At 37.2% G+C, this 22,407-nt stretch overlaps 1 protein-coding gene across 2 annotated transcripts in view; it reads right to left on the bottom strand.

Annotated features, from left to right (window-relative positions):
• The window catches only part of ADAM9 (ADAM metallopeptidase domain 9), a 188,742-nt gene that overhangs the window by 9,574 nt on the left and 156,761 nt on the right, over positions 1-22,407 (bottom strand). For both annotated transcript variants that reach the window (XM_077152534.1, XM_077152535.1), the window contains exons 17-19: positions 14,084-14,164; positions 13,735-13,840; positions 1,822-1,963 (exon numbers count right to left, since the gene is read on the bottom strand). In XM_077152534.1, the coding sequence (XP_077008649.1) occupies positions 1,822-1,963; positions 13,735-13,840; positions 14,084-14,164 (329 nt within the window). The remainder of the gene's footprint in view (positions 1-1,821; positions 1,964-13,734; positions 13,841-14,083; positions 14,165-22,407) is intronic.

Genomic DNA, 22,407 nt, shown 5'->3' with positions numbered 1-22,407 from the left:
ATGATGATCGTGATGATAACTAAAATTTGCATGACATTTTCAACAGCTTTCACATATTTTTAATCATCACAATGCAAGAAAATATTATTAGCCTCATTTTACAATTGAAGAAACTGAAATTCTAAGAAATTGTGAAATCTGGTCAATTAGACCAGTGCTCCCAAACTTTTCTTCTCAAGTATTCCTAAAATCCGAGAACAGCAAAAGCACACTCTTGGGCTGTATGCACAAAATTTTAAGTAGTCACAGTAAAAATTAGGAGGTCCAGAGGGAGCAAGAGGTTGACTAGAAAGATATCAGCTGAATTTTAGGCATGCTAAAGTGACAGCCAGACTGCTAGGTAGAGATGTATGGGAGATAGCTGTAGCTACAGAACAAAAACTTAGGAGGTGCAGATTGTTGGATTGATTATCTGCTGGACTGGTCAGTCTGAAGGGTGTGAAGAAGTGAGACAAAGAAAATGTTTGAGGATATATTAACAATTAAAACTAACATTAGGACACTCTTGGAAAATAAGTAAGTGAGAAATAGTGCAATGAAGCAAAGGTGAGCAATCAAGACTAGATATGCACATTTGGAAATCATTCTTATAACAATAATAATCACACAAATTTTTAAGTATTTACAACATGCTAGCAATGAACTAAGGGCTTTACATGTTAATATTTCCTCATTTAATCCTCATATCAACTCTCTAAGATAGGTACCATTGATGTTCCTTCTCTAGAGAAAGGAAACCAAGTCTCAGAGACGTTTATTTATTGCTCTGGATCATACTTCTAGAAAACAACCAACTGGAAACTGAACTCAAATTTGATTACAAGATCCATGTTAGTATATGCTGCATTCTAATACTAATGTATCAGAAATGATAGCTGAAGCCATGGGATGTGTGAGAGTCCAACACATAGACTTGAAATGTCAAGTCTTTGAATTATGATGCTAAATTTCTTCAGTCAAAATCTATTTCTTAACAGTTGGTAATTCACAAAACCTGTTTTTAAAACAGATTTTAAAACTATTCTTCTATGAAAATTGATACCTGAAATAAAGATGTGGTACCATTCATATCTTTTATCTTTATCCCCATATTTAATCTCTAGTTAAGAAACCTAAATCAGAAGTCATAGACCAAAGTTCTACTTGTCCCACTACCAGAAACTGTTATCAAGAAAAATGAACCCTGTCATGGTCAGGTTCATGTGTCAACTTGCCTGGTTGTCTGATTGGGCAAGTGCTGGCCTGTCTGTTGCTCTGAGGACCTTTCATGGAATTAAATCATGACCACGTTGGCTACATCCATAGCATTTGCAATCAGCTAGGGGGAGTGTCTTCTGCAATGAGTGACAATCTAATCACTAGAAGGCTTTTAAGAAGGATTCAGAAGAGACAATCACTCTTCCTCCTTCAGCCAGCCAGCCTCTCCTGAGAGTTCACTGAGGACCTTCATTGGGGTTGCCAGCTTGTGACCTGCCCTACAGACCTTTAACTCTACATCTCCATGGTTACAGGAGACACTTTCATAAATTTTATATTTACAGATATCTCCTGCTGATTCTATTTCTCTAGAGAACCCTAGCTAATACAAACCCTAAGAACCATTTTTAGTAGCATACAGCCTAGTCACCATAATCCCTTTCCCTCACCATTTTAAGAGATGGTTTAGTTACTGTTATTCTTTAATCTATACTAATGACAGCAAAATAATAGAAAAAACCTAGAACTCTGTTTATAAAGATTTTTCAACCTATATGTTATGACTATCATCATTAAAAAATAGTTCAATTTATTTAATAAAATTTTGGAAAAAAATCTAAGTACTCATATGTTTGTGATCTCTTCTTTCTGAAGCAGCGTTTCTGTAGTTGATCTCTTTTAATGAAGACAAAGGCAGCAAATACAATGAGGGGAATAATTAGGAAGAAGAACACCAGAAGTCCATCCCTCAGTGAAGTATTCTTTTCTACAGAGAAAAAATTTATAATGAAGGTCATTAAATTAGACATTAACTCATACTTAACTAGAATACACTAATCCATTATAAATATTTTTACATTAATTTTTTAAGTAAGTAATACTTTCACATGGTTCAAAAATTAAAATGATACAAAATGAATACATTGAAAAGTCTCACTCACACCTTAACCCTGTCCAACTCCATTTATTCCTCCTGAAAAACAATCGCTATTATTAGTTTCTTACATAATCTTGCACTGTTTTTTACGTCAATATAAGCAAGAACAAAATATGTTTTTATTATGAGTTCTTTCTTATACAAATAGCACACCATAAATACTGTTCTGTACCTTGTTTTTTGTTTTTTTTTTTTTACTTATATCTTTCCAACCTTACATAGAATGCCTCCTCATTTTCTCCACAGTATATAAAACTCCATTTGGGAGTTGTTCTGCAGTTTACTTAATCAGTATCACACTTATATGTATTTCCCAATAATTTGCTAATACCAAAAATGCTATAATAGATAACTTTGTACATATATCATATCGTATGGGTTCAGGAATATATATCTACAGGATAATTTTCCAAAAGCAGAAATGTTGGATTTGTCCTTTTTTTTTTTTTAAGATATTGTAAAATTGTCCATCAAAGCAGAGATTACAATGTAATGCATCAATTAGCAATATACAAAAGTTCCCCACAGTCTCACCCACAGAATTTATCAAACTTCTGCATTTCCATCTATTTGGGAGATAAAAAATGGTACCTTACATAGTTTTAATTTGCCTTTTTCTCTTTATACTATGAGCTTAGCATCTTTTTATACTTAAGGAAGCTTTACAATTATTTATGTGCTCAGAACTTTAGCCATGTTTCTACTGGACTACTTGAGTTTTTACTTCTGTAATTCCAGAAGCTCTTTATACATTAAAGGAGATTGGCTTTTTCTATGCTACTAGTTGGAAATATTTTCCTCATTTTGTCATTTATCTGATGGTACAATACTTTCCTTCATATACAAACTTTTTATTTTTATGTAGTTGAATTCATTGATCTTATTTATTTTAAGGCTCTGGATTTTGTCTCCTGGAATTTTTAAAAATTCATTAATTTTAGCCATAAAAAAGGAATGAAATTCCAATACATGTTACAATATATGAACCTAAAAGACATCATATTGACTGAAATAAGCCAGATAGGCAAAAGGACAAATATTGTGTGACTTCAATTATATGAAATAATTAAATATGCAATTTCATAGAGTCTCAATTAAAATTAAGAAGTTATTGCTTAATAGGTACAGAGTTTCTGTTTGGGGTGATGGAAAAATTTGGTACTGGATGTTGGTGACAGTAGCACAAAATTATGAATGTAATTAATATTACTGAATGGTATACTTGAAAGTAGTTAAAATGGGAAATTTCATTACGTACATGCTACCACCATAAAAAATTTTTTAAAACCATAGAACTATACAACACAAAGAGTGAACCCTACTATAAACTATGGATGTTTTTAAAATATAATAATAATGTTTCATCAATTATAACAAAGTTATTACACTAAGGCAAAATGTTAAAAATAAGAAAACTGTGTTGGGGTATATGAAGCTTCTGTACTATATGCATTATTTTTCCATAAACCTACAAATGTTTTAATAAAAAACAAATAATTTATTAATTAACATTAATTCTGTCTGTTCTGTGTTCTTAAGAGAAAGAATATGGTAGATATGAACAGGAATGGCAAACTGTGAAACTGTTATAATTCTAAGTTAGTAAAAGAACCAGAAATTTCTGTTAAAAGTTGCATAAAATTACATAATACAACATTCATTCCAATCAAAAATTAAAATATGAAAAATTAAAACAAGCTTGATACATCATTTTAAACTTAACTAAAGCATAAAACACTGGAAAGATGTTAAAATTAGTATATTCACAGTGGCATTTCACACAGGTGTCATTCATTTACAATTTTCATCAATAAACATAAAAAAGATAATACCCTTCAAACTACCAATCTCATTACCGGCAACTTATCCTTTTAAAAAAGTCAACTGAGAAAAATGCATATGCATTAAAATACACACTTCAATGTTAAAAGGGCATAGAGAAAACGTAGAAACAATCTAAATGCCAAATAAGTAGAAAACAGCTAAGTAAAACTACGGCACATACATCTCAATGGAATGATGTACAATCACTAAACTCCACTGTTCTGCCTTCTGCTTCCAGTCAATGGAGTAATATGGACTAGATTTATCTTTTCAGCTAAAACAATCAATAAAGCAGACAAAATTCATGAAACAACAGTTCTCAGCATCCTGTCTTGATAAAAACACTTCAAAGGTAGGAACTGAGGAAACTTCCTCAATCAGATAAAAGGCATATATGAAAAACCCACAGCTAACATCATACCAATGGTGACAGACTGAAAGCCTTCCTCGTAAGATCAGGAACGAGACAAGGATGTCCATTCTCACCACTGTTATTCAATATTGTGCTAGAAGTTCTAGCTAGAGAAATTAGGTGAGAAAAAAAAATAGAAATCATCCAAATCAGAAAGGGAGAAGTAAAGCTCTCATTATTTGCAGATGATATGATCGTATATTTAGAAAATGCTGAGAAATCCATTACAAAGCTATTCGAGCTAATAAACAAATTCAGCAAAGTGGCAGGATACAAGATTAATGTGCAAAAATCACTAGTGTTTCTATATACTAGTAATGATCAAATCAAGGAGGCAATTAAGAAAAAAATTCCATTCACAACAGCAACTAAAAGAATCAAGTATCTAGGAATGAACGTAATCAAGGATGTAAAGGACCTGCACACAGAAAACTACAAAATGTTGCTAAAAGAAATCAAAGACCTAAATAGATGGAAAGACATCCAGTGTTCATAGATAAGAAGGCTAAATGTCATCAAGACGTCACTTGTAGGACTGTATTGAGACCTGGGATAACAGGGCCCCAGAAGAAGAATCTAGGAAAGTCTCACAGAATGGTGACCAGAACATCGGGCTGGAACAAAGGCAGGCGTGCATCAGGATTATGGGGACCCTCAGTCTCACCTTCCTCATGTATACACTGGACCAACGAATATCTACCTTCATTAGACAACAGAACCTTTACTCAAACCATGAGAAGAAAAGGGGAGTTACTGCAAGGGTACAAACAGATTAGCCTGGAAGTGGTAATCTCTTCAGAATCAAGTCCACAGATCTCTCTACTCTTCTTAGAATCCAAATGGTTTCTTTTTTATAGCATTTCCACTTGGGGGCATCTGTTGCACCTCTGTTTTACGAAGGCTAATTTGTAAAAGGAGATAGCCTGATTTGGATCATCATCAATAATCATCAGCCCAGTAGGAGAAAGCCCTTCCTAACAGCTTACAGGCTGCTGATTATTTACTGGGTGGCCTTTGTCATGTGGGTCATGTGGGCACGCTGACACAGTCAGGGGCCTCTTCCACGTAAAGAGCAGAACAGCCCTGCTTTCCTGGCTGGAGGGCCTTTTTATGTTAAGATACAAAGGGACTCTTGAAAGCACAATACCATGAAAAACATGCCCAGGACCTTATCTCTTAGGGTTGATGTACATAGCAAAAAAAAAAAAGAACCTACATTTGTCACCAATTTAAACACAGAATTATATGACCCAGCAATTCCACTCACAGGTATGTATACCCAAAAGAATTTTAAAACAGGGACTAAAACGGATACTTTCCCACTACTGTTCATAGCAGCATTATTCACAATAGGCAAAAGGTGGAAACAATACAAGTATCCATTTGCAGATGAATGAATAAACAAAATGTGGTATATACTGTGGATTACCATCCAGAAATGATAAAAGGAATAAGGATAAAAAGGAATGAAATTCGAATACATATTACAACATGGGTAAGCCTTGAAGACATCCCATTGAGTGAAAAAAGTCAGACACAAAGGCAAACATTACAAGATTGTGCTTGTATGAACCAAATTCCTAGAGACACAAAGTAGATCAGTTTACCAGGGACCAACATGAGGGGAGAATAGGAAGTTATAATTTAACGAGGACAGGGTTTCTGTTTGGGGTGATAAAAAAGTTTTGGTAATAGACAGTGGTGATGGTAGTAAAGTATTGCAAATGTAAAATTAAAAAGATGTCAGTTCTACCCAAATTGATCTACAGATTCAATGCAACACCAATCAAATTTCCAACAACCTACCTTGCAGAATCGAAAAAGTTAGTTATTAAATTTATTTGGAAAGGAATAGGGACTTGAATAGCCAAAAGCATCCTAAAAAAGAAGAATGAAGTGAGAGGGCTTACACTTTCTGATTTTCAAGCTTATTACAAAGTCACAGTGGTCAAAAAAGCATGATACCGGCACAAAGACAGACATTGATCAAAGGAATCAAACTGAGAGTTCAGAAGTAGACCCTTAGATTTATGTTCAATTGATTTTTGACAAGGTCCCCAAATCCACTGAACTGGGACAGAATAGTGTCTCCTGTAAACAAGGCTTAGAGAACTGGATACCATGGCCAAAGAAATGCAAGAGGACCCCTACCTTATACCCTACACAAAAATTAACTCAAAGTGGATCAAAGACCTAAATATAAGAACCAGTACCATAAAATTCCTAGAAGAAAATAAGGGAAACATCTTCAAGAGCTAGTAATAGGAGGTAGCATTTTTAGACCTTACATCCAAACCATAAGCAATAAAAGAAAAAGAAAAATGGGAACTCCTCAAAACTGAACACTTTTATGTTTCAAAGGACTCAAAAAGGTGAAGAGGCAGCCAAATCAGTGGGAGAGAATATTTGGTAACCATATATCTGATTAGGGTTTGATATCCAGTATATATAAAGAAATCCTAAAACTCAATGATAAAATGACAAACAACCCAATTATAAAATGGGCAAAAGATATGAACAGACATTTTTCTGAAGAGGAAATACAAATGGCTATAAAGCACATGAGAAGATGTTCATCTTTATTAGCCATAAGGGAAATGCAAATCAAAACCACAATAAGATAGCATCTCACATCTATAAGAACAGCTGCTATTAAACAGGAAACTACAAGTGTTGGAGAGAATATGGAGATACAGGAACACTTATTCACTGCTGGTAGGAATGTAAAATGGTGCAGGTGATGTGGAAGACGGTTCGGTGGTTTCTCAGGAAGCAAAATATAGAATTTGCAAATGATCCAACAATCTGGCTGCTAGGTAGATAACCAGAAGAATTCAAAGCAAGGACTCAGATATTTTCATATTGATGTTCATAGTGGCATTATTCACAATTGCCAAAAGATAGAAACAATCTAACAGTCCATCAACAGATGAGTGGATAAACAAAATGTGGTATATACATACAATGGAATATTATGCAGCGGTAAGAAGGAACGAGGTCCCGAAGCAGGTGACAACACGGATGAACCTTGAGGACATAATGCTGAGGGAAATAAGCCAGGCACAAAAGGATAGATATTCTATGATCTCACTAATATGAACTAACTAGAACATATAAACTCAGAGTCTTAAAATGTAGATTATAAGGTACCTACAGAGAGACAGCAAAGCTAGAGAAAGGGGAGAAGTTACCTAATATGTATAGAATTGTTAACGAGGTTGAACTTAAATGTTTGGGAATGGACAAAGGTGAAGGTAGCTTGTTATTTGGATTATTAATAATAGAGCTATTTTGTAGGTGGATTTGATTGAAAGTGGTTGTTTAATGTCATGTATGTCAACAATTAACACTACAAATATGAATAAGTCCTTGTATGAACCCCTACAAATGTAAAAAAAATAATAATAAAAGAAGGGTATATGGGAAAAACATAACTATTGCAAACTATGGACTATAGTTATCAACAATATTTTAATATTCTTTCATCAACAGTAACAAATTTATTACACCAATAAAATAGGTCAACAATAGGGGGAGATAAGGGATATGGGAGGACTGGGGTTTATTTTTTATTCTTATTTCTGTTCTGGAGTAATGAAAATGTTCTAAAAATGGTCATGGGGATATATGCACAACTATGTGATGATACTGTGAGCCTGTAACTGTATACTTTGGTTGTTTTGTGTGGTGTGTGAAAATATCTCAATAAAATTGAAAATTATATGGATGTAGAAAAAATACAGATGATAGAATGAGTAGACAAGGACATTAAACAGCTGTAACAGTATTCCATATGTTCAAGAAACTTGAAACAAATGTATTAAATAGAGACATGAAGGACATGTTAAAAAAACACAAATGGAATGTGTTGCTTTTGTTAGCCACAATCCTACAGCGCCTCAAGACCCATCTTAGAGAATAGCAAGGAGGCCTGCTTACTGGTGGCAAAACAGTCGGGCCAGCTCTAGCTACGTGACCTTGCCATACTCTAAGCTGACGTTCTTGATGGTATACCTGGAATTCGCATCATCAATAGCATGGACCACCTGGCTGTAGTTGTTGATGGTCAGCTCATACTCAAGCCTATCACTGAGGGCACTCTGGTAGAAAGGCATGTCCTTCTCCAGCAGCTTAGAGTTGAGCAGAATATAGAAGCAGTTCTCATAGGCACTGGAAATAGTGTTAACTGTCACACTGTCTGCTGTGATGTCTGAGGCACCAACTTGCAGCTTAGAGATATTTTTGCCCATTGAGGTGTCAATGCCCTGATACTGGGCATTCAACCTCTCCCAAGCCGTATTCCTGAGGCCACTGCAGCAGTAATAGACATCATGACCTCACTGCCACTGATTGTGAATATTGTCTTCTTCCCTGCAGCAAGGCCTAGATTATGGACCACAATCCTGTTGGCATTGTCGATTACATGGGCAATTGTGAACACCAGGCTGGCAATCCCATGGACAACAGCATCATGGGGGCCAAGGTTAGGGAACCAGACCAGAAGCTCCTTGTCTGGTTACAGTCAGGTTGTTTGTTCTCACAAATGACTGGTGCATACCTTTGACCCCTGCACCTTTGACCCCAAGGGGCTTGTGGAGGCAATGATACAGATTCAATGTGTACCTGGCAGCCATGGTAAATATGCTGTATTAAATGGAACAGAGCGATTCTTCAATATGCAAAGGTATATGGACGACTGTGACTTTAGCACAAGTCACAGGCCCAAAGGAAGACTGGACAACATCAACACCACCAAAGACGAGCTTCAGGGATCTACTCATCAATGCAGGGAACACCATAAAGCCCACTACCAGCCTTACTATAAAGCCCACTGATGGAAATGCAATAACACAAGAGCTTATGCACACAGCCACTAAAGACTATTATAATGCCTCAACCAATAAAGGTCAAATACCAGCCTTAGGCCAGGATTATTTGAAATTTCAGTTTGTTGATGGGCAGCTGAAGTTGAAAACTTTATGCGAATTTGATCTCACAAATCCCTGTACCAACAAACCCCTTGTGCTAGAAACAAATAATCAGCACAGTGGGGGAATTGTCATCCCCAACGAGCTAGAGTTTGCAGAGTGGCAATGGGGATAAAAAAAAAAAACACAGCTATTTCCTAAGGCAATCACAACATTAAACTGCAGGACCTGGGACAAGTTACAACGAAAGCCTCAGATGCAGTTCATGAAAAAAGACCAAAGTGAGAGAGTTGATCTTGAAGACAGTCCTGGGACTTAGACAATACCCTGTTAACTCTCCGTGAGCTTAAGGGACTTGATAAAGCAATGCAGACTATCCAAGGCAAGGTGACAGACAAGCTGGCCAAATTATCCAAGTAGGATGAGCATTTTACCCAGGAAAAAAAAGAGCTGTGAGAAGAAGTGGGTAAGATCACTAGAAGCTGCAGTACTCTGAGTTTTTGAGCAATCTAGAAGACCAAGTGAGCAGCTACCCCAGGCACAATTTCCATGAACAGAGTAGCTCTTCATTCCCAAATTAAGCAAACCCAAGAGATAATCATCACATCAATGGGGATACGATGCTGGCCGATCACATCTGCACTGTCTTCTGAGAGCAAAGGTCGCCAAAGCATCTATCTTCACAGATACTAGAATGGCAATCTCGATTCTGGTACTGGCGATAACCAGGGGAAGTGGAGCAGTGCCCCACCTTCTTTTAACATCCCCTTGGGCAAGGGACTCCCTCAAGGAGTGAACGACAAAAACAGGTGAAGGCCCTTGGAAGCACTCTTGACAAACTGGTAGGAAAGACAGTCGCAGCTCTTCAGGGATCACAGTCTCCATCATTTCCTGACTTCTTACCCTTCTCGCAAAAGTGGCTGGGTGGTTTGCTAAAAAGCTGTGGGCCATGGTCCTAATAATTGGAGACTTCCAGTCACTGCAGTCAGTGACTGGCAGCTGGAAGCATCAACAAAGAAGCAAAGCACAAGCAGACTGACAGCAAACCTGCCAAATGTATGGGCAGTTTTTCATCTTCATATTTCTCAGCCACTGCATTTACAGATGCCGTGGCAGTGGACATGAAGTTGCCTACAAGACAATTTTTATGGTTTAAGAGACCTGTCTCCACCTGACATATCATCAGAAAACATCCTTACGAATTGCCCTTATGGCTTCACTAGACCAGTTTTTTCCCCTTGGAAAAACTGTGGCTTGGTGGGGGTATGATACCCTAATCCCAACATTGACACTGAAACTTTGGCCTTCGATGCCTAACAACAATCTCACTATTGCATGCTACCAATGCAAAATAGCATGTTGCTTGGGGCCATGTATAGGCTGATTCCACCTTACAGCTGGCATTCTGCAGCAAATCCTGATAGCCCTGATGGCTCAGGGAAGTTCTACCAGGGGAGGAGATGGCATCTTCAAGGTCGGCCAACAACTGCTTCTGGGCATCCAACACTTCTGGTCCCAAGAATGCCTGTTCTTGTCTGAGCTTGTTCTCTAAAACACTGGTTCTGATACTATTGTTTAGCCACTCAACCCTGAGCCAAATGAATCCTTGTGATTTTTCAAGGACAAAGCTGTTTCAAACAGTATCTGCATTCAAGAATTCTGACGAAGTAGAGGACCTCATTTTTTGTCTTTATTGTGAAAGACATGCAAGTTACATCATATACCCCTTCACTCACAGGATGATATTCATTGTTGATTCAGTAGTTGTAGACCTTCTCAGACCTTGGTTTTAGCCATTAACGTACTAATTGGCATGGTGAGGGTGGGGGTGGGGGTGGGAACACTCCAAAACTCATCACAAATTTACTAATATGCCCTCTGTTCATAGGGGTAGATGAAAGCCTGTGTAATTTAAACAACATTAACCAAGATCCTGCAAACCTGGTAGTACACATAAAAGTAATACAGGGTCTGCCTCAAAGGATCAGTAGTAGTGAGATGTCCCTATGCTGAACACCACAGGCTGTCATTGTGTACCACACAATAAAATTCACCTAGTTTTGCCAGAACTGAATGGGGTTGCAGTTTCATGCATGTAACTGGTGATCAGACCTGAAGTTTGGCAGTCAGTACTTTTGAAACACTCAGAAAACTGGGTTTTGAAAGCCCTGCGGATCCTGCTCGGAACTGAAGAAAAATGTACACTATATCCTTCCTATACCTTAGGACTGAAACATCCAGATTATGGTCTCTACCACACTAAAGGCTGAATCACTTTCTGCTTATGACCCTCCCATGCATCTCCTATTGAACTTGTCATGTAGTGCTGCATACCAGCACAGGATATAAAGCAATTTAGCACACCACTGTACCCAGAATCACCTACTGAGGCTCCCACTTAGCCTGCACTTTTGGCTTTGCAGTCCAATATCGGCATCCCAACAGGCCAGTCATACCCAGCTACAACATATATGCCAATCTACCAGCTCAAACAAAAGCTTGAGAATGAGCAAGAGATGCAGGCAGCACTATACAAAAAAACACCACTGCTGCATCAATGTTGTAAATGGCAGAGACACTGCTTTAATCACCACCAGCATGGGGATGGACACTGGCAGTGTGGTCCTCCAATCCACATTACAGTCATACTGGGTTTTGAAGTTGTAGAACCGGCATGTGGCATTTTCAGAGTGTCCAGCAAACTCATTAGCCACTGACTGGCCATCAAACCCAAGGGGAATGACAAGATCCAAGTTCTGGCTGACAATAAGCTGAACATGATTGGAGATCATGTGTTCACTGCACTCATCAACGATGGCAAAATCTCAGATCATCAAGCCCTGGCCCATCCTTGATGAGATGGGAAAGTACAGCAAGATAAAGCAGGAGATTCAGTCTGGCACCAAAAAGGTTCACGCTGTAGTGACCATCAATGAGGAGACAAAAAACTTTCCCATCCAGCAGATAAAGCTCAGGCCAATATTATAAAATATTAGATATACAATGAAGTGTGCCAGGTGGTTGCAGGACATTTTTGTCCATATAGATAGTATCTTAAGTGCATTTTCCTGTTCTTTTTTACCACCACATACAGCATCACTGTGATGCCTTTGGCATGGTGGCCCATGGCATAACCCTTCACGTACTCTTTAGTGTAGCCTTTACTGGGATGGGTCTTTCTATGGCCTTTTGTGTGGTGACTTTACTTGTGGCTGCCTTGCATTCTTTCTGAAATATACTCAAGCTGGGTATAGCTCTAATCCTATGACTAAGACTCAGTCTAATAATTAGGACTTATGAAACATATCAGCTAGAAATCTTCCTTCTGTTTTGTTTCCCTCTGCAGCCAAGAAAAAATGACACATCATCAGCTGGAAGTCTGGAAATCCCCGTGATTACCCAGCCAAGCATTCAGGCACAGGGTGACTAATTTCCCACTTATACAACACCCAGTTTTCTTGATCCTTCTGTAGAGGCATTATATAAAGGCTATATATGTTCTTTTACTCAGAGTATAACAGGTTTTTCTGAGTATAACAAACTTGTCTCATCCCAACTTATAGCATGAATATAGACATAGAGGAGAGTTTTCTCATTTTTGGAGCAACTGGCAAAGGAATCAAAGCCAGAGAAAATGAGAGAAAGGATCAGAAAGTTAACTAAAAACTTAAGAGACCACAGAAGCTCAATTATAACTGGTTGAAGAAAACATCAAAAGGACTTACTCTATGGTAGAAGAGGGGATGGATAGCCTAAACATTATAGCTACTGATATTAGTCTTTAGTGGCTGAAGCCTTAACTGCTCCCACCACTCAACCTGCTCTGAGGTACATGGACACTTTTAAGATACATTAATATCTTCTAGGCATTCTGCTGAGACCTTACAGACTGAAATGGCTCACGGGTAAGTATATAAACGTTCTCAGGTATTATAATAGATGTAGAAAGTCTAAGTGAGAGTGGTGGACCATCCCTGCGGCTCTCCTTACTGGTCTTTTTGTTTGTTTCTTTGTTTGTGTGTGTGTTGAGAGAAAAGAGGCTGGGGGGCTGAACATGCAGCTGGCTTGTTCACCCCTCCAGCTGCTGTAGAATACACATTCTTTTCAAGTGTATAAAGAACACTTAAAACTATATGTTGGGCCATAAGACAAGTTGCAAAAAATAGAAAAGGATTCAAGCCATGCAAAGTTTGTTAAACTGACTACAATGGAATAAAATTAGAAATGTATAACACTAAAATACCTGGAAAATCCCCAAACACTTGGAAACAATATAATACACTTCTAAATACTTCAAGAGGGCTCAAAGAAAAAATCAGAAGCAAATTGGAAAATATTTTGAACTGACTGCAGCAAGTGAGAGAAAGGCACAAGCATGTCCAATCTCTGACTTAGGCCGGTGGGAGACCATACTAATTTTCTGCTGCATTACTTGCCATTGTATGTAGGTCCACTGTCCACACTTCCTCCGTGTCCTTTAGTCTCACAGTTTGGGGGAGCCCAGCCATTTTCACAGTGACAATTCTTATTGCTATTACATACCTTCAAAACAAACAAAATACCAGTATTGTTTATTATGCATGTTGCTCAAGAATGGAAACCAAGAGAAGGGACAAATTCACACAAATTCATAGACAGTATTTTTAAGAATGAAAAATTTACTGAGCATCTAAATTCTCCAAATTCTAAAAATCTTGGGAAGTCTCACCTAATCCTTACTGAGAATTCTCATCATCAAGCAAAAGCATTAATTTTATGAACAAATTAAAAGAGAACATTACCTACCCCATGTCCATGACACATTTTCTGAACATCACAGTCATAATTCAGAACAGAAGCATTTACACACTGGAAATTTCTACAAATCTAGAAAACAAACAAACAATGAGCTTATAAGTAAAGAAACATGGAACACATTAATAAAGAAGTAATTTTTTTTTCAATTGAAAAAAAAAAAAAGACCTGGGCCTAAATTACTTCATTGCTGAATTATTTCAAACATTCAAATAATGGTTAATTCTCATATTATATATTTGAAAATAGGGAAAAATAAGTGTAGTTGATATAGAACCAATGGCCAAAAAAAAAAAAAAAAACAAAAACAAAGATAAAACAATCTATTCTTCCCTACAAGTATAAGTAAAATATTCACAAATGCATTTTTGAATAAAAAATGACCAGATAAAATTGATCCCAGAATTATAAGGAATGCTCAGTAATAGAAAATTTATACTAATACACCTCACATGAATGGATCAAATAGCAAAAACGCCATTATCACAACAGTTATCAAAAGCACATTTGACAAAATTGGAAACTTTTTAATTTTTAAAATTATTCCAAAAAAAAAAAAGTATAACATGTTATTTTGGTGACAAGATGGAACCTAATTTCCAGTATCATGATAATTGATGAAACAGTAGACATTTCTTTTAAAATCACCACTGAAAATAAATCATTATTAACTTTTATGGTTCTAGAAATTCCAGTTCATGCTAAACACTGAAAGAGAAAATGCATCATTAGCTGAGAAAAATATTAAACTAAAGGCCTAAAACAATCAACTAAAAACTTGTTAGAAAATTTTCAGCTTCTTGACAAATGGTTATTTTTCTGAAAATTGCATCTCTGTGACATATTAGAAAAGGGGACTAACACTTTTGTAAGATTGCTAAATTCTCTTTTTTAATTTTGTTAGGTAATCAACTATACAAGATTAGAATATTTAAATGCTTTAATGAAATAAAGAGCAATTAGAGGACAAACATAAAATGAGACAATGATGGATATCTTTACTATTCTAAAAAGCACATAGGTTTGGACAGAATTGTACTTAGAGGATCCTCAAATTCTGTTTCCTGAAATAATTTCTAATTAAATTAGGAAATAAATCCATATGATTAAAAATTCAAAAGTAGCGGGAGCGATGTTATCAATATAGCAACAAAAGACATCCCCTGGAAGATCCTCTTCCTAGTAACAAACAAAAGCACAAATCCCACTTGCTTGGAACTCTGGAGGATGATAGAGACAGGAGAAGGATTCCACAAACCCTGAATTAAAGGAAGAAAAAAATTTACAACCTAGACTGTCCAGTCTGTGCACAGCTTACGTGTCACACAGAGTTAGCAGGGCCCAGGTCCCCCTGGCCACAGATGCACAACAAAGAGCCACTCAGAGCAGTGAGTTGGAACCCAACGCATACCCAGGCATAGGGACCCAAGGCCATAGAGACCCAAGGAAAAACAAAAGTGAATGAGGAGAGCTGCACACAAAAGTGCCCGCAAGAGGAAGAAAAAAGAGACTGCAGCAGAACTGTTGGCAAGAGGTGCAGACACTCAATTCTGTCTTTGACTGCTGGATTACACAAATAAAAAACAGACTTTTTAAACTGACCTCATCTGGCTCCCCAGAGTGAGACATCCTAATCCCCAGAGCAAGAAGTAACTCAGGGCAGAAAAGCCTCACAGGAAAAAAAAAAAAAAAAAAAAAGAAAACCAGAGGGGAAACAACTGCAGAAAGTTAAAACAGAACCCTACCTGAAAAGTGTGAAGAAAAGAGGGCACTGAATGAGGAACAGAAGTCAAGCATAATCACAGGAGTTGAGAAGAAAATTCTACACAAACACACACATAGAAAAAAACAGGGAACTTTGGAAGAAGATGATGGAGTAGGGAGCTCCAAGACTCACTCTTCTGCTAAAACAGCTAGTGGACAGGCAGGAACGGTCTGGAACAACTGTCCTGGGGCTTGGAAGCCAGGGAAGCACAGTACAGCATCCAGGGAAGGGGAGAAGGAAGAGACTGAGAAAATGCAGTAAGGAACTGTGAGTAGCTTGCTCAGCGGTGACTGCCAATGCACATCCCCCACTCTTGAAGCTGGCCACCTTAGGATCCAGTCCATGCCTGGCTACTGCAGACAGAAAGGGAGGAGGAAGTCCTCTTCTCCAAGAATGGTGACTGGGAGGAACTTAGCCAAGCAATGACCATGGATTTTGATCAGCAAATGTGGATTGGTAGGTCCAGGTTCTTTCAGCCCACTGCCACTGATTCAACCGCACCCCCGACAGGAGAGGAGGAAGTAGGGATTTAAAGATCTCTTTAGCGCTGCAAGGAACAGATTCCAGAAGGATGCCGTCTTCTGGGCACGCCAGGAAAGCCCAGCTTGTCCTCCAAAAGGCCCTGGGCACCTTTAATGACCCTCTCCCCAGGGCTCTTTGAAGCTGGTCTGCTTTATAGAACATTAGTCCTGTTTTGGCTGGAAAATAGTAACCGAAGAGAGAAGTAACTATACTAAAAATGGACAATATAGACTTTAAGTCAAAAGCTGTTACAAGAGACAAGGAAGGACACATACCTAATCAAGGTGCCCCAAACTACATGAGGCAAGCACTAGCAAAACTGAAGAGAGAAACAGACATTTCTACAATAGCTGGAGACTTCAGAACACTACTCTCATGAATAGAGCAGTAAAACAGAAGATCAAAATGGGCACGGAGAAGATGAATAATACAAGAAGTGAACTAGACCTATCAGACAGACATAGAACATTACACCCCAAAACAACAGAATATACATTCTTTTCAGGTGCACATGGATGGTTCCCCAGGGTAGACCACAATTTAGGTCACAAAACAGGTCTCAATAAATTTGAAAAGATTGAAATTATACAAAGTACTTTCTCTGATCATAATGGCATGGAGGTGGAAATCAATAGCAGGCAGAGGACTGAAAAATTAACTAAAATATGGAAGTTAAACAACATATTCTTAATCAATCGGTCAAAGAAGAAATTGTAAAACAAATCAGTAAATATTTTGAGACAAATTAAAACAAGAACACAACATTTCAAAACCTATGGGATTCTGTGCAGAGAAGGCAGAGTTGAAAGGGAAATTTATAGTCCCAAATGCCTACATTAAAACAGAAGAAAGCTAAAAACAAAGAGCTAACTGCACACTTGGAGAAAGTAGAAAAAGAACAGCAAACTAACCAAAATAAGTAGAAGAAAGAAATAACAAAGATCAGGGCAGAAATAAATGAAATTGAGAAAATAAAGTCAAAAGTTGGTTCCTTGAGAAAATCAATAAAACTGAAAAACCCTCAGGTAGACTGACAAAAACAAAAGGGAGAAGACACAAAAAAGCAAAATCAGAAATGAGAAGGGGGATATTATTATTGAGGCTACAGAAATAGAAAAGATCATAAGAGGATACTATAAATAACTGTATTCAAGAACTTAAAAAATGGAGAAGGAATGGACAATCTCCAACAAACAAATAATCTATGCGGACTCTAGAAGATGTAAGACCTCAACAAACAAATCACAATAAAGAGATTGAAATGGTCATCAAAAACATCCCAACAAAGAAATGCCCAGGACTAGATAACTGCACCAGTGAATTTTACAATTATTCAAAGAAGAATTAATAACAATTCTGCTTAAACTCTTCTAAAAAGTGTAAGAGGAGGGAACACTACCTAACTCATTCTACGACGCAAACATCACCCTAAAAACAAAGTAAAAATAGCCAAATAAAGATAAAACAAGAAAAGAAAATTACAGACCAATTTTTCTAATGAATATGGATTCAAAAATCCTCAACAAAATACTAGCAAATCAAATCCAACAGCACATTAGAGTCAGTATTGCTAACTGACTAACTGTTAAAGAAATTGTAAAAGAAATCAGGTGTAGATGCATGGGTGGTTCAGTGGTAGAATGCTTGCCTTACACGAGGGAGACGTGGGTTTGATTCCTGGACCATGCACCACCACCACCACCACCCCCACCCCCTGAATAAAGGAGTGACCAGATGTCAATTAGAGATAAGAACAAAGCAGATCGGGTCAGGATGAAGATAAATTAAGGAGGACATTGTTTGTATTTTAGAACTTTCCCTCCTGTATGAGACCAAAGGAAGAGGGCTTTATTTTGTCTAAAACCTAAATTTTCTGCAGCACATAATCTAATTCAACCTGTCTGGATAGATCATTGAAACAACCCAAACACATAGAACCTAGAATTGGAATGAGGGCTTGTAATTCTGTATAGCTTATTGTAATGCCCTGATAAATTCCAGAGTATGCTGAGCAGATAATTAAAAAGCACTGGCAAAGTCCCTTGAAGGACAGGAGAACACATATGGAACTTTTAAACTTTACCACCAGGGAAACCCACCTTACCACTGGGGAAACCCCAGATACTATCTCAAATATCAAGGACTCCTAAGTCAATGGGCCAAGCCCTTAATCTCAAGCTTGCTCTTGTGAAGCTTCTTTATGTAGTGGAGAAACTGAGCCTACCTATAGTTATGTCTTAGAGTTACTTCCAGAGGACCTCTTTTTTTTGCTCAGATGTGGCCTCACTCTCTCTAAGCCCAACTCTGCAAGTGAAATCATTGCCCTCCCCCTATGTGGGGCATGACATCCAGGGGTGAAAGTCTCTCTGGCGATGTGGGAGATGACTCCCAGGGATGAATTCGGCCATGGCACCATGGGATCAACAATTTCATCATGACCAAAAGGGGGGAAAGAAATGTAACTAATAAAGAATCAGTGGCAGAGACCATTCAAATAATTGAGAAGCTACTCTGGAGGTTGCTCTCATGCAAGTTTCAGTTAGACATTGCTGCCTATCATAACCTGCCAAACCCCAACCAGGACCATTCCAGTCAGTCCAAAAGAACACCTAGGGCAATATATAAGATTCCACAAGGGTCCCATGCACTAGATTAACTTTCCAGAAACCTACAACCTCCAGATGGTTCCCTGGACCAGATAAATCCTGAAACCTGGAGGGCCCAGCCTCTCTAGAACACCAGATAGTTCCATCACGCTACCCGTTATTAGTGACAGACCCTTCCAACATGAAAAAGTTAGAATGGCCATAGCCCAAACATCCCTAAAGAGAAGAATAGAAAGATCAAAGGTGATGGTGAAGTTATACAGAGAAGATAGGATTTAACAAATGAATATGATTGCTGAATCATTAAATTGATATTTCTTTTAGTCTCAGTATCTTAGAACAGCTAGAAGTAAAAACCTAAAACTGTGGAATTGTAACCCATGTCAAACTCTTGAATATGCTCTATAACTAATTGTGATGCTGTGCTTTGAAATTTATTGCTTTTTTGTATATATGCTACTTTTCACAAAAAAGAAAGAAGAAAAAAATAGGTATTAGTGGCTGAGAGAGTTCAAATAGAGTCGAGAGGCTATTCTGAAGGCTCTTATGCAAGCTTCAGCTAGATATTGCTATTTACGGTGGCTTGCCAAATCCAAACCAAAACCATTCCTGCCAACACTATAGAACACCTAGGACTTTATCTGAGATTCTACAAAGGTTCCATGCACTACGATTATTTTCCAGAAACCTACAACTTTCAGACGGATTCCTAGGCCAACTAAGTCCTGAAATCCAGAGAGGCCAGCCTCTCCAGAACATCAACTAATTCCATCCCCCTATCCCGCATTACTGACAACTTTTTTCAACATGAAAAAGTTAGAATAGGCACACCCCAGATACCCTTAAAGATTGGAAGAAAGATCAAAGGAGAAGATAGAGTTTTATCAGAGAAGACAAGATTTTAAAAATGAGTATGACTGCTAAATCAATGTAACATTATTTCTTTTACTCTCAATGAAATCAAATTGAGAGGTCTACGGCCAACTGATTTTTATCAAGCCTGCAAAACTACTCAATTGGGGCAAAGCAATCTCTTCAACAAATGGTGCCCAGAGAACCAGATATTCATATCCAACAGAATGAAGGAGGACCCAGATCACAGATTCTACAAAAATTAACTCCAAATCGTTCAAAGACCTAAACATTAGAGCCAGGACCATAAAACACTTAGAAGAAAATGTAAAGAAGCATCTTCAAGATCTTGTGTTAGGAGGTGGTTATACCCAAAGCACAAGCAAGAAAAGAAAAATTAAATAAATGGGACCTCATCTAAACTGAATACTTTTGTGCCTCAAAGACTTTTTCATGAAGGTAAAATGATACAATGGGAGAAAATATTTGGAAACCACATATTCAGTAAAGAATTAATACCCAAAATATATAAAGAAATCCTTCAACTTAAAAATAAAAAAAAAAATTTTTAAAGGGCAAAAGACTTGAATGCCATCTCTCCAAAGAAGATGTAGAAATGGCCAAAAAGCACATGAAAAGACACTTAACATCATTAGCCATCAGAGAAATGCAAACCAAAACTACAGTGAGATAGCATTTTACAACCATTAGAATGGCTGCTATTAAAAGAAAAGTGGGGGGTGGCGTGGGAGTAAATGCTGGAGAGGGTGTGAAGAAATAGGAACACTTATTCATTATAGGTAGCAATGTAAAGTGGTGCAGCCACTGTGGAACACAGTTTGGCAGTTCATGAGAAAGCTAAGTTTAGAATTACCATATGACCCAGCAATCTTTCTACTAGGTATATACCCAAAAGAACTAAAAGCAGGGACCTGAACAGATATTTGCACACTGATGTCCATAGCGGCATTATTTTCAATGGAAGCAAGCCAACTGTCCATCAACCAATAAATGGACATACAAGATGTGGTATATATATATATATAATGGAATATTATTTGGCCATAAAAACGAATGAAGTCCTGATGCATGCAATAACATGGATGAACCTTGAAAACATTATGCTGAAATAAGCTGATACATAAAGACGAATATTTTATGATCTCACTAATTTGAAACAAAATAAACAAACCCACAAAGTCAGAATCTAGAATATAGGTTACCAGGAAAAGGGAATATAAGGCTTAAAATCAACACAGTTCCTGTTTGTAATAACAGAAATGTTTTGGTAGTATGGTGATCATGGTACCACAACACTGTTAACTGCAATAATCAGCACTGAAATATATATCTGAATGATTAAAAGGGGGAAATGTTAGCTTAAATAAATATGGTAGAATAAAAATTTAAAAAGAAAATCCATGGAACTGCACTACACAAGCAGTGAACCCTAAGTCAAACTGTAGAATGTGATTAAAAGCACAATTACAAAAATATGTTTTCATCAATTATAACAAAGGTACCATACTAATGCAAGTTGTATAAGATATTATGTGGGAATCTTGAATTTTATTCATGATTGCTCTGTAAAGTAACAATTTTTCTAATTAGAAAAATACAAAGTAGATAAGATTAAATACAGAAGATAGTTTAGCCCTATCAAGGGATAAAATAGGGCGGGCCATGGCCATGGTGGCTCAGTGGCAGAGTTCTCACCTGCCATGCCAGAGACCCAGGTTCATTTCCTGGTGCCTGCCCATGCAAAAAAAAAAAAAAAAAGGGTGAAAACAAAAAACTGCAGATAACAGAAATTTCCATCAATGTTGTCAGATAATTGGTATGTAAATGCTGGAATGCAATAGATTTTCATATAATGACATGAAGGATCTCTGTGGCATGCTGTTAAGTACAAATTTTTCAGAACATTATATAAAATCTTATTCCATCTTTAAAAATACATGTGTTGGAGGATGGTAGGAGTATATACATTTGGAAATGCCCAAAAAGAACTGGACAGATGTACAGTATAGTGTTAATAATAGTTACCCTTAGGAAATGAGTTTGAAAAGAGAGGGGATTTGTAGAGAATCCACAGGGGACCTTTACTTATAGTTTTATAGAATATTTTTGAATTTTTTAAATAATGAAAATGTGATACTCCCATTATATCTTTTTTTAAAAAAGCTTATTTTTCCTAAGAAAAAACTTAAAATGGGTTATAAGACAAATCCAGCTATATGCTATTCACAAGGCACACAATACAAAATGATACTGAAAAGACCTAGGCAAAACAATCCATTAGGCGTACAAACAAAGTGTGATAAAACAGTGTTAACAGCAATTAAAACAAAATTTAATAAAAACCATTAAGATAGTAGAGAGGGGTATTATAAACTGATAAAAATATAACTGAAGTATAATAATAATCAATAAACTGCTAAAAACAAAGCTTCAGCATTCTCAGGGCAAAAATTTTTAGAAATATAAAAGAAAATGTATAAAGAAAAGCTCTCATCCAAGTACACCCTAATAAGAGACTTTATCATGCTTTCTCTACATCTTCAGCACAT

Source organism: Tamandua tetradactyla, chromosome 3 (assembly GCF_023851605.1).
Source record: "Tamandua tetradactyla isolate mTamTet1 chromosome 3, mTamTet1.pri, whole genome shotgun sequence".
Classification (NCBI taxonomy): Eukaryota; Metazoa; Chordata; class Mammalia; order Pilosa; family Myrmecophagidae; genus Tamandua; species Tamandua tetradactyla.
The sequence above is the reverse complement of the archived record's forward strand: the minus strand, read 5'-3'. Positions and strand labels throughout refer to the sequence as shown.